This window comes from Eulemur rufifrons, chromosome 10 (genome assembly GCF_041146395.1).
Source record: "Eulemur rufifrons isolate Redbay chromosome 10, OSU_ERuf_1, whole genome shotgun sequence".
In the NCBI taxonomy this organism is placed as follows: domain Eukaryota; kingdom Metazoa; phylum Chordata; class Mammalia; order Primates; family Lemuridae; genus Eulemur; species Eulemur rufifrons.
In genome coordinates, this window is record NC_090992.1 from 25,921,651 (window position 1) to 25,935,369 (window position 13,719).

The 13,719-nt window shown below is 48.2% G+C and overlaps 1 protein-coding gene across 2 annotated transcripts in view; it reads right to left on the bottom strand.

Moving 5' to 3' along the window:
- CYFIP2 (cytoplasmic FMR1 interacting protein 2) overlaps positions 1–13,719 on the bottom strand; it is a 116,437-nt gene that overhangs the window by 27,301 nt on the left and 75,417 nt on the right. For both annotated transcript variants that reach the window (XM_069484312.1, XM_069484311.1), the window contains 3 exons: positions 5,502–5,645; positions 4,189–4,279; positions 3,041–3,171 (listed from right to left, as the gene is read on the bottom strand). In XM_069484312.1, the coding sequence (XP_069340413.1) occupies positions 3,041–3,171; positions 4,189–4,279; positions 5,502–5,645 (366 nt within the window). The remainder of the gene's footprint in view (positions 1–3,040; positions 3,172–4,188; positions 4,280–5,501; positions 5,646–13,719) is intronic.

The following is a 13,719-nucleotide window of genomic DNA, read 5'->3' on the forward strand; positions in this document are numbered from 1 at the left end:
TGAGGCTGGTCTCGAACTCCTGAGCTCAAACGATCCGCCCACCTCGGCCTCCCAGAGTGCTAGGATTACAGGCGTGAGCCACCGCGCCCGGCCACGTGCTGGCTTTTCTAAACTGCTTCGTACACTTTTTTTTTCTAGATTTTTTTCAATGTGGTGTTATTTTGTGGATTTTATTTATTTGTTTACATGTATGGCATCATAATGTATGTCTTGTCCTAGAACTTGCTTTTTTATGCTCAATATTATGTCTTTCACCAAATGTTATGTTGCTATGTGCAAAGCTACTTTATCACTGTATTCTTTTTAACTGCTTCAGAGCCTTCCATAAGAACGAATGTTCCATGGTTTACAGCCCTTCCTCTGTGGATGGCCATTAGGCATCTTTCTTCCCTTTTCTTATGCCATGTTAAGAGCAATTGGTATGTCACTTAAATACTTATTTATTTTCAGCTTCCTAAACTAAAAAACTCCAGAAAGTTCATGCCTCATTTTAATCTCAGAAAGCGTGGTCTTGGCTTGGAGATCTCCCTGGTCATTTGAATACAGAGCGGAGAGCACACTTTGGCCATCTCTGATCCTGCTCTGTGTGCCCCCCCCTGCCCCCCAAGGACTGGATCAATATTGGAAACCTATGTTCAGTTCTGCCACCTCTGCTGCTGTGCCTTGTGTGACCTCAGGTGAGCTGCTCTTCTCTCTGGTTTTCTATTTCTTCACGTATGAATAGAGGGCGTTGGAGTATACATGCTCTAGAGCAGCGGTCCCCAACCTTTTTGGCACCAGGGACCTATTTCATGGAAGACAATTTTCCCATGGACATGGGTGGGAGATGGTGGAGGTCTGCAGCCCAGGGGTTGGGGACCACAGCTGTAGGGGATCTCTCTCAGCTCTGAGGGCCTTTGATCCTGAGTGTCCTATAGTTCTCAGTGTATATGCAAGCGGCCACTCAGACAGGAGTGCCTGAGAAAAGTTTTTCCTTCCCTTGCAGCCCTCAGCAACAGCCTGCCTCCCGGAGTCTGCACAGGGGAAGCTGAATGATGCTCCGAGTCCCAGCTCCGCATGAAAGAAAGACACGCAGGAGCTGAGCCTTCAGGGACCTGCCCTCCCCACCTCCACCAGCTCCTGGTGCCCCTGAAGCCATGAGCAGTTGTTCCCACTTATCCCTGTGACGTCTGAAGGCTAAGTTGCTATAGCAACCCAGGCCCACTGAACTGCGTTAAAAACCTGTTATCATAAAGGGAACAATTAGCTGTCTCGAGAGTCCATTTAAAGGGGTAACAGAGACGCAATTATTCCTTACAGAGGAACAGCAAACAGTCCCCGTTTCAAAGCCTCTCTGGCAGGGAAGGGTCTGAGAGAGCAGCTGATCAAAGTCCCCTGTTTTAGAGATGAGGACACTGACGGGTGGAATGAGCTGGCTCACCCAAGGTTGACCAGACAATTAGAGGCAAAGAATCCTTTCTGGCTCTGACTGGGGAGCTCTTTCTATCTATTATTGCCACCTTCTCATCTCTCTCCCATCATTCCATCCCCTTCCTGCCCCTTCCCCTCTATTCTCCACGTACCTATTGCCTCCAAAGATGGTCCCCAGACTGCAAATAGCCTTGTTCTCTACGTGCTTTCCAGTGGGTTCTCTCAACAGCCCACAGTCACAGCTCCCAGGGCGTCCTGTGGTGGCCCTCGAAGCTCCATGCCCTGCCACCTGGCCGCCTCCCACCACGGCTCCAGCTGTCTCTCCTTCCCTGTCGCACCAACTCACTCTGCGGTTCTTTCTGTTCCTTAAAGACGTCAAGCTCTGTCCCCTCCAGAAACAGCACGTCCCTCCCTGACACGGCCACCCTCCCCCCATCCCACTACCCTGTTGCTGCCTTCCTGCCTCACATCCCATCTGCAGTCACACCTGGCTGTGCGCAACTCCACTTGCCTCCCTCTCCGGGATAAAAAGCGTAAATGCTTTGTCTCTTTTATTCACGGCCATTTATCCACAACCCAGAACGGCACCTGGGGCCGCTGAGGGATGGATGGATGGTTGGGCACTGGGAGAGATTCCCACTGTGTCCCGGGAGTTATGCGTCCCCAGAGTGACAGCTTCTCTGTTTCCTGCTGCAGCTCCAGGCGGGACCAGTTACCCCCCGTATGGTACAGGTGGGACTGGGCCCGCCAGGTGCCGCATGTGGAGAACAGAGTCCCGGGAGTGCATCGGGGAAGGAGGTGCAGGACACAGCCCCTGAGGGGAAGCCACCAGGGCTGGTGCGCACAGACAAACGGTCCCGCAGGAAGAGTGGGCTGGCTCTGTGTGGTCCCGAGGTGTGGACGTGCGGCGGGTGTGCTTTTGCTCACTATGACAACTACGACCAACTGCTCAGTTCTTAGTGCATGCGCTTTACACGCGTTCTCTTCCGACTTCAGACTACCCTGAAGGGAGAAACCACGGTCTCCCATCATAAAGCATGAAGATAACACGGCATGCTCTTCCCTCAGCCTCTGGAACGGCCTCACCAGGACAATCCCTGCTCATAGCCCAGGCCACCTCCTCCGGGAAGTGCCCCCCACCCCCAGCCCCGAAGCCACGGCGGGTTCTCTGTGTCATGTTCCCACGGGACCCTGCACTCATCCGTTACGGCTCTTACCGTGATGGTAGGCACAGCATTTCTGTGTAAATACAGACAGGACACAAGGCAGGGACTGGCTACTGCCACGTCTCCCAGCACAGTGCCTGGCCCATGGTAGCCAAAGAGTAATCATTTGTTTGATAAGTACATGGAGAACTAAGACTGAGACGCCCACCATGAGGTCTAAGTGCAGCTGGTGAATGGGGGAGCCCGGACTGGAATCCAGGTCTGACTCCAGGGCCAGTGCCCCTTCCAGGGGTCCCACGGTCACAGCTGTCTGAAGATGGATGGAGCAGCAGTGTGTGAGCCCACCGGGAGGGCACAGATCAATGCTGCAGGGCCTCTTGGCCAGGAGCCTCAGTGTCTGGCTAGGGTGTGGGGGGTCCCTTCTAACCTGGAGACTCCCCGATTCCTCTGGGCTCCGGACTTACCAGAGCTTGCTCTATGAGGAGGCAGAACAGGATGGCATTGCCCACTTCCCTCAGGCTCTGGAACACGTCTGTTTTGAGCTCTGCATACTCAATGATGTCCTTCAGCTGGTGGTGGAAGAACTCCAGGATCCCTGGGAGATAAAGGGGGACGGTCAGCAAGAAGTTGACACTGCCTAGCCGGGTTTATGGGAAACACCAACCGCGTAGCTCTGGGGTAGCTAAGAGCCAAGCCACACGTCCCTCTACACGTGGGCCCAGCAGTGAGATTTCCTCCAGGGCTCAGTACTACAAAAAGCTTGGGAAGCCAGCTCAAATCTTTTTCAGAACAAAACAAAACACACACAAATGGAGCAGCCCTGTATGTTTCCCCATCCCTCCAAAAGGTTACCTGAATTTCTAATGATAGAAATTAATATTTATAGGTGTCAGATATTGTGCTAAGCACTTCATCAGTAACATCACTTTTAATATTCATAACAGGAGCACGGACTAGGCACTATTACCCCTGTTTTCAGATGAGGCTCAGAGAGGGTAAGTGGCATGCCCATAGTCACACAGCCAGTAAGTAGGGTAGCTGGAATTCAACACCAGAGCTTTCAGCCCCATCCCTTTCTTATTCTGAAGCATACTGATCTCCACATCTCACATCTTGGTTTTTGGATAAAAATTCCTGTTGCCAAGCTCATGGTCTCCATCTTTCCCTGTTCCCCAGGCCCTATATTTAGTCCTTTCACTATTAGTAAAGGAAAGAAAGAATTATTCCTCTGCCCAGAGGTCGAATGGCAAAGATGCCTGTTTCCCAGCTCACCTTAGATATGTCACTTGGCGCCACCACCTGGGGCCCCAGCCTCCTACAAATGAGCAGATGGAGGGATCGCTCCTGGAGGTGCTGAGCTAATGAAGACCTTTCCTAGCAAACCCTGCTATTCACTATTTAAGCACTCTCACTATTTGCTGTACTCTCCCAGCTTCCCTGCAGCCTGCTGGATCGCATCATTGCTCAGGGGGATCAGCCAGTGACAGGATAGGATGCAAAGCCAGTGCTCCTCCAGCTCGCCGGCGTGTTAGAGAAGCAAACACTCCAAGGTAGATGGCCAGAGCCCCCTCCCCACCGTGGCATGGGTTTGGATTATTTTCCTGTCACCAACCTGGAGAGCCATACTCGTGCCGGGGCAAGCGGCATATCTTGGGCATGACCTCTATCAGCGTTTTCACATACTGGAGAATGGTGCCTTGGAGCTGACAAGAGAAGAGAACAGATGAATGAGATCATGCACTGCTTGCATGCGTGCCTCTTGGGGCTGAATGCTGGGCTACGGGGTCAGGGGTACAGAGGTTCTGCTGCGACCTGTGGGTAAGGAGGGAGCAGCTTGTTACCTAAAGGTGGGGGACAGTCCCACTGGCCTTTATAAAGTGAAATGAGTCTTTATGAGACAGAAAAGGGAAAGGGAGCTCCCTCATTACTCTCTTGGGCTTACAGACTTCAGGAGGGCACATTTCTAGGCATGGGGTCCTTCCTGGGGTTGGGGATGCTTATGTGATATTCACACTAACAGCTAAAATGAAATGGGGCCAGGGAACTGTGGAGATTGAGAGACATAACCCAATTTCAGCCTGGAAGATAAATGACATATTTATCCCTTCTCTGTCCAAGGCAGACATCTTTAATCAATTACCGCATTTTTCTGTTTTACTCTAGATTTAGCTTTACCATCCTTAACAACCCATGGCTCCTCATAGCTGCTGCCAAGGAACTGGAGTTAGCAGGTGAATCCTGTTTGCTATTCCTGAGCTGGTTCTATATTACTTTATTTCTCTTTTGTCATCTGAATTTCTCAGGAAAATCTTGGTTAAATGTTTTGGCCTTGTTTCAGCAGTGTTGCAAGGAATTGAAGAAAGCTTCAGATGACTGTATTTGGGGCAGATTCAGAATGGTAGTAAAGGGATACAGTTGTAAAGGGATACAGAATTCTCTTGAAGCCAGTGCAGTATTGGGAGCAGTGTTTGGTGAGAAATCTCAAGGGGAAGAAGTGTGGTGATTGATTAGAGATGTCTGCCATGGGCATGGGCATGGGCATGGGCATGGGCAGTGGTAGCATGTGTGTCATGGATTTGCTGTGTTCTCATTAGATAGTACTGCACAGGCAGAAGGAGGAGCAATCATTAGCAGGCTCTGAAGGTCAAAATCAGGATTGCTGAGTTCAGTCATCAAATCAAGGGTTAGTTCAGGGTCAGAAAATGGTAGGCACAGCTACAAGTCAAAACATGCACGGAAATGAACAGAACAGAATGATAGGTAAGACCAACCAAGGGATAAGGGCAAAAGACTGTGTGTGATCACTCTAGGCAGAGCTGGAGTGCCTGAGATTTGTCTTCACAGGCCAGGTTGAAAATGAAAGCAAATCCCATTCATATGAACCCCACCTGAGCACACCCCAGGCGCACTGAGGCCCTTCCTCACCAAGCTCTTGACGATCTTCAGCAGCTCCTCCATGACCACGGCGATGCCCTGGTAACCCAGGAGTCTGCAGATGGTCTTGAAGTGAGGGGGCCCCACGAAGTTCCTGTAGGAGCTATAGATGTGGCTGTAGGCAATGTTGAGAGGCTGGAAAACAGAGGTTGTGGCAAAGTAAGTGGCTGAGTACTGAACGGATGCTGGAGCCAGTCCTGGCAGGAGATGTCTTGCTGGTAGAAGGGATGGAAACTTGATGTCATCAGCTCTCTCACTGGGACCCCACAAATATGTTGCAAGATACTGGCCACGGAGAGAGGTATGGCCAGTGATCATAGGATGGAGCAGCTGTGCCCTAGCAGAAGGGGAGAAAGGGCTTCCAGACAAACGTCCCTTTCACAGGGATTCCTGCCACCCATGGCTGTCCACACACAAACCAGGACTTTTACACACTGAGCTATGGGCGTAAGGGTAAAACGGCTGATTTTCATTCTCTAGAGGCATTTCTGATACTAGAAATTGGCTGGAAGAACCATGTGAAAACTCAAACTTCAACGTCCTCTTCTTTCTTCTACTGTTAGTTGTTTCCATCTGTGACACAGTGGACACCTGGGAGTCAGGAGACCTCTGCTGAGCGCATGGGACAATCACTCAGGCTTCTGAGCCTCAGCTTCTTCATTTAGGAAATGAGGGGGTTGGATTAAATCAGTGGTTTCATGACTTGGAGAGCATCAGTCTGCAGGAGATATTGTGGAGGTGCTTGGGCTTGGTGCTGGCTGGGGGCCCGGGGCCCTGGCCGCTGACCAGCTGCCACTACTGTCCCCTGGACCCCATGAGATACCCTAACTGAATTAGACGGATCTCTTTAAGATCCCTTTCTGTCTGAGAATATATGGCCTCCAAAATACAGGCCTCCAAATTGGTCTCACTTGTTTGGTGAGAAAGTTATCATTGACCTGAATGCTCTGTTTCTGAAATGGTGTCACTTATGGAGCACCTGGTGCCAGGCTCTGTGAAGCCCTCGGTGTGCGTTCTCATTTAATCCACACAGCAAACCTACGTGACACGTACCATTCTTAGCCCCATATCACAGATGAGGAAACTGAGGCTCAGGGTGGTAAGTAGCTTGCTCGAGGTCACATAAGTTGTAGATAACTGAGCCCCGACCTCAACCAGGTATAGTCTGTGCTCTGCCTATAATGGTATACTTTGGAAGTTGAATTCTTAAATAAATCATCCTAAGATTTTTAGATCAGGTTTCAATTCAAAACTTAGTTCTGAGTACAGTTTTCCCACCTGGAATTGTAAAAATATTATACATGGCACATGCAAATATGGCAAGACCACATCTGAGACTCTCTTCACTGAAATTCTCTATTAAGTTGGCTAATTAGAAATTCTACATGAATTAAATAGGAATTATAGTGATGCTTTCGGAGGACTGCAAGATTCTCAACTCCCTTTGGAGCCATCCAGGGAAGATTTAATTACGTTCGGTCTAAGTTTTGAGTTAAGTATGTTTTACTACATACAAATTATTCTCAACTTTGCAAAACAAGCATCGCAATTAGAGTACGTGCTAATAACAAGGATACACGAAGAACACAATTAGAGTTCCCACTAATAACAAGGATTCGTGAGGAATTAGAACACCCACTCGTTCACCAAGTGGGACGGCAGTTTGGCGAAGCTCATGACTCCACATTGGGAGGCTGGGAGTGGGAGGAAGAGCAGCGTTCCGTACGCAATACCGAGTAGCTGTCACGTTAAACTCTGCCTGAACCTAGGGAGGGACATATTTTATGTAGTTTACAAATGTATGGGCCCGGAATGGTTTATGTAGGGAGGAAAAATATAACTGAGTGAAAAGTATACAGTTCACTGATGTTGACGTTCAGCAAATCCTGGAAGTGTGTGACTTGCTGAGTCTGATGTAGCCACCCATGCAGCCAGGCTGTGTCATTTTTTTTCTGTGGGGAGAAAATCTATTTTAGTGCCTCTGTAACAGGCCACTCTGTCCAACAGGGCTGGGACTAGGTGGAGGCGAGTGAGGCCTGTAGGACGAAAGATGCTAGGAGGTGCCTTCTCTCCACAGTGAGTGAGGCTCGGTTCTGGCCCTGTTATCAAAGCTCCACTCCCATGGTTCCCTCTCCAGGGCCGAGGAGCACATAGCAGACACCAGACAAACCACGGCTTCCCTCTGGGGGGCGAGGACTGTCTGGAGGGGCGTGAGAGCTTTCTTGGGTGGTAGAAAAGCTCTACATCATGACTTGTTGACTACATAGATGTGTTTGTTAAAACTCCTGAAATTGTTTGTGCACTTAGGATCTGTGTATGATCTGGTTGTGTCCTTCCCAAGTCTGTGTGTTGCTATCCTAACCCCCAATGTCATGGAATTAGGAGGTGGGGCCGTCGAGAGGGGGTCAGTCATGAGGGTGGAGCCCCCGTGAACGGGATCAGCTCCCTCATAAGAAGACTACAGAGCTCGCTGTCTCTCTCCTCTCCGCCACGGAGGATACGGAAAGATGGCCATCTGCACACCAGCAGGTGGGCCCCCCCAGTCGCCAGATCTGCTGGCACCTTGATCTTGGACTTCTCAACCTCTACAACTGTGAGAAATACATGTTCGTTGTTTGAGTCACCCAGTCTATGGTTTTCTTGTTCTAGCTCAACAAAGACATTACACCTCAATAAAAAAATGTGAAAACCCCACTGGGCTATGTCATAGCCTAATTAAATTCCCAACATTATTTTCAAAGACTAAAAACCAGAATCATGCTTTGAACTTTCTCCTGAAGAGGGCCACAGCTCAAGCCTGCACAGACACAAGGGACAATGACCTGGCTGTGCTCGCAGCCAGGGAGCATGAGATGGAGCTCATGGAGTGTCCAAATGGCCTTGTTATCCCCACCCACACCAGGGACCCTGGGCTTCTCCTGCAAACCCAGTAAAGCCCTCAGCACATCCTCCTTTGTCCCCTCTTCAAATATCCTTTGAAAGGAATTTTTGAGTAGCACGGAGCTTGCAAATGGATCTCTCTGGAGAGGACAAAAAGCAACCAGCTACTTATTTTATTTTTCCTGTCTTATTCTCTGACTTCTTTTCTAGCCTTATCTGAGTTTAGAGGATGGGCTCTTGGGGTGGGCACACCTGAACTCAAATCCTGGGTCCATAAATTTACTAGCTAGATGCTCTTGTCAAATTACTTAAACCTCTAAGCCTTGGTTTCCCCTAAGTAAAGATAACACCAAATCTAATAGGGTTGTTAAAAGTTTAAAACTTATATAACATATGTAAAGCAGTCAGCATGGAAGCACCCACTGAAATAACAGCCATTAATATTACTTTGTTTAGTAACTTGGTAAGTAAAGACTAAGAAAACACAGCTTCCTGGTCAAATTTCCCCCAGTGGCTTTGGCTACAGCTATGGCTACGATTCTGTGGAGAGGGAATGCATATCTAAGGTATAATTTTATATAACACAGTGTGTATCCCATGGGGGGATGTTACAGACGTCAGTGCTAGGACCAGCTGATGGAAGGCACCAAAAATGCACATTTTTCTCACTATTAATATCATAAAAATGAGAAATGCCCAGCAACAAGCTGTGCTGGGGCAGAGGCCTCTTCACTGCAGGTGATGGAGTGGAGGTGGAGACAGATGTGTTCTCATGCTCCCTCCAGAGGCTCAAGCCCCAGTGCTCTCTCCTGGATGCTCACCCTCCTTCGCAGTCTCCTAAGCCCTCACCCCCACCCAAGGAGCGCCTAGTACAAAGCTTCCCTTAATATCTTCTGGTGAGCAAAAATAAATATATGTTCCCACATATGGAAACTGTTCAACAGGCTTGCCCAGTTCTAGGCAGAGGAGGAGAGTAATTTTGCCATTGTTTTCCCACGCAACGGTTTAAAAATGACCCCTACAGACCCACTGGGTGCACTTAGGTGGCCTCCAGTTGATGTTCCTACGTCAGTCTTAGATTCCGGTCTACACTGGAAGTCTAGGCCTCAGTGGATGCCCCAAGCTGCATTGCATGCAGGAAGAACGCGCATGAAATAAGGAGAACTCAAATCTTCCTTCTACGTGAACAAGCTCCCCCCACCCCTTATTCCCCCCAAATAACACCACACGCATGCAAGAGGAAACGCACACGCATGCGGAAAAACACATGCACACGCACCCCCGGAGGGCAACCTTCTGACCTGCTGGCTCAGGAGGAGGCTTGGCCCTACTGAGAAAATGTGGGAATAGGGGAGCCTGGGCATTTTCTGAGGTTTGGCAAAGAAAAACAGGAAGGCAACACGACTTGAGACATTGGAAACTTGCCACAAATCCCTTACACTGAACCGGTACTGCTAACTGACTCAGGTTACCACCAACGGACCTAACAGGAAACTAATTATGTATCCTGTCTGTTTTGGACGGCTCACTTAAAATCAAGCTGTTTAAATCCACATTACACAAAATAGGCACCTTTATGAGACTTCAAGAAATAAACAATCCTGATTCAGGAATTGGAGTCATGTTATTACTGTATGACACAGACCTGCACTTTCTAAACAAAGCAAAACAGTATTTTAAGGAGAGAAAAAATATGGTGAGTTTGATCTGGCAGATCCTGTAATATTATCTGTAGATGGACTTTTTTAAAATTATGGTAAAATATACGTAACATTAAATTTAACGCTTTAATCATTTCAAGTGTTACATATAGATTTTAATCATAAGGCCTCTATCTCTCACCAGCTGGTAAACAAGGCCAATCACTCCAAACAGCGAGGCCTATTTATTTGGCAATCTGTATTTGTAAGCAATTTGCATCTCTGCTGTCTGGAATTCTCAATTGCTGTTTTCAGAAATCCCAAGAGGAATTAAAACAGTTTCCAATTTCCTGTTTTCATTGCAATTTCTCTAATGAACACCATCAGACCACAAACACAAACACAGCTCTCTAATTCAGGTTGGAGAGCTGCAGCTCAACTCTCTGAAATCACCGCAGGTAAATGAAGGGGGCGTGTGTGTGTGTGTGTGGGGGGTGGTAAATGAATGAAACAGCAACACCATCCTTGTTGGGAAGGTCACAGAGCAAGATCGTTCAAAGGACTGACCAATCCTCAGTTACAAGTTCAGATCCACTGCTAGAGCTTGGGTAAAACTGCTGATGTGTTTGTCTGTCTCTTCTTGACATTTGGTGAGCTGTAGGGCTGGGTGTCCAACATCTGGGCTCCTTTCGGCCTTCTCAGCTCAGAGGCTGAAGGATCCGAGGGAGTTGCTATAGAGATCTCAAGAAATGATGCTCCTTCCTCTCCTAAGCCATGAATAAAGTGCTTTGGAAAAGTCAAGAGGGTGAACAGGAGCTGAGCCTTCCAGTTCTGAGGTATCGTATCAACACTATATTACTTAGAGAAGCTAACATTTTTTAAGGAAATCAGTGTCATCACTTTTCTTTATAATTAGTACCCATATGATGACACATGTGTATATAATGCTTCTCAGTGAATGGTTTTCACCCACTAAGTCCTTCCTAACTACCCATGTAGTTTTCTGTGGCCGTAATAAATTATAACACAGCTGGTGGCTTAACACAACAGAAACGTAGTCTCTCATATTTCTGGAAGCCATAAATCCAAAATCAGTGTCACTGGGACAGAATCAAGGTGTTGGCTGGGCCACACTCCCTCCAGAGGCTCCAGGGGAGAATCTGTCCCTTGCCTCTCCCAGCTAGCAGTGGCTCCAGCATCCCCTGGCTTGTGGCTGCATCACTCCAATCTTCACACCTCTCTGCCTTCCCCCCTTACGCATGTAACCTCCCTGTTTCTAATGACACTTGTGCTGGCATTCAGGACCCACCTTGATAATCCAGGATCATCTTCCCATATTAAGAACCCTCACTTAATCACATCTGCAAAGACCTTTTCCAAAGCAAGTTACATGGACAGCTTCCAGAATTAGGACCTAACATCTTTGGGGCCCATTCCTAGCCTACCAGGTCACACCAGGTCGCATAGTACCAATTCCCCCATTTAGCAAGGGAGGAATCTGAAGCCCAGGTGAAATGAAGTGACTTGAAGGTGAGATACAAGATGAAATTCTGCCATATGTACCAGCTGCCAAAATAACAACAGCCTCTGGACTGGTGGGTAAACAATGTCTGATCACGGTACCATGCAGACACAGGGTGCTGTGGGGGCAGGAAAGAGGGTGCTACGGTGTTGTCACAGGGGCCAAGGGAAACGTCCCCCAGTCAGCCCATGTGGGGAGTGTTGGCATCTGGGTGGGTGCCCAGCTGAGCTGTACCCAGCTTGCTGCAGCAAAACGCTGGGTTGTAGGACCTAAGAACTAGGACCTTAACCAGGAAGGCACTGCAAGAATATGATGAATTTCCCTGAGCTTAGACCATGGCTCAGATAGGGCCACCATCTAGCTAGTGATGAACATGCTAAACAAAAGATCACCCCAACAATTCCTAAAGGCCAAACAATTACTGGGAAATTACTGGAATAATTGAATGAATGATCTGTACCACAATCTATTAATATATCACTTGGAAGACAGTTTTAGGATAAGACTCTATATACTTAGAGAATATATTTTTACAGTTTTAATTCATATATTGATTTTGATTACTAGATCAGTTGTTAAAGGTTTTTTTTTGGTGGTTGTTGTTTTTAACATTTAACATCTCTCCTAAGCAACAGAGCTCTTGGGCAGGTGTACTTGGGCTCCAGAACAAGGGACATTCAGAAGAAGAGACACTTGTGGACTGTATTTCTCCAAACAAGTTGATGTCTTTCCTGACACTACTACATCAGGGGGTTGGATGTTCTCTGCAAGGCCTTTTATAGTTCTTTACTTGTTCCCATCCTCCTGGAGTCTACTATGCTACGAAATCCTGTCCCTACCTCTCGAGAGAAGCTAACCCAAGGCAAGAGCTGCTATGGACTAAAGAATCACAGGTTGCAGGACGGCACGTGCAGAACAGCAGTGCGTCAAACAGCCCAGCCAGGGGCTCAGGCTCTAGTGACCAACAGACCCAGGATTAAAGCCCTGCTCTGCCACGACCCATCTTTGTGACAGGGTCAGGTCAGTCAGCCCCTCTGAGCTTCAGTCTCTCCCTTTGTACAAGGGTGATGAGAGGGCCGATCTCAAAGAGTTATGTGGGTGAGGGTAAAATGAGCAAGCACATGTAAAATGCCCCAAAAAGTTACACAGTAGTTATTTCTGAGTTGTATGATATGACTTTTACTGTCATCTTTGAACTCTTTTATATTCTTTAACTTATGTACAATGAGCACGTACATTAAAAATATAAAACCAATAAGGCTGACTTAAGGGCAAAAAAAGCAAGGAAATACAATGCAATGTGGGGCGCAAATCTTGCTCATCATAACCTCTGGAGGAAGCTATGACCAACTTAGGAGCCAGCTCTGATGCATTCACCTTTTCTTAATTACAATAGCTACTACTCCCAAGCCTGGCACTTTGCAGAGATGGGTTCATCTCACTGATACTACAACACTGTAAGCCAGGTTTTACGATATTCCCATTTTACAGAAGAGTAAATCAAGGCACAGAAAAGTGAGGGAATCTTTCCAAGGCCACCCAGTCAGGATTTGAGCCCAGCCTGGGAACTCCAGGGCCTATTCTCTGAGCCACTCACTTCCCTGGACGGCAACCCAGCTTTGGGACTGAGGCATGCCCCCAAGCCGTCCCTTCAGAAAAGGTGCAGGGACCCCGCTCTTGGCTGATTTCCTCTAGCAGTAACTTACTAGTGGTTTACGTTGCTGGGGACCCCCTGGCCTGCCAGCTGAGGCAGCTACAATGTGGACACACTGTGGAAGGGTTGTCCCTGCTGGAGAGCGAGCTCAGCTGGGGTGTCATCTGCTGGGGTAGGTGTCCCCAGATACTTTATCCCATCCACAAAGGCCGCACTGGCTCCTCTGGGGGCTGCTGGTGAGCGGTGACAGCTCAGAGCAGGGCAAGCTCTGGACTCAGTTTCCACTCCCAGCTCTGCCATGGATTAGTCAAGCGGCTTGAGGAATGTCACATCTTCTCTTGGGACAGTGAAATGAGGGCTTCTAGGCCTCACATTCTTTGACTGTCTTAATTCCACAAATGAAAAACTCACAGTTCAAAATGTCATCCAGAACATTAAAAATAAATTCCCGTCGGCCGGGCACGGTGGCTCACGCCTGTAATCCTAGCACTCTGGGAGGCCGAGGCGGGTGGA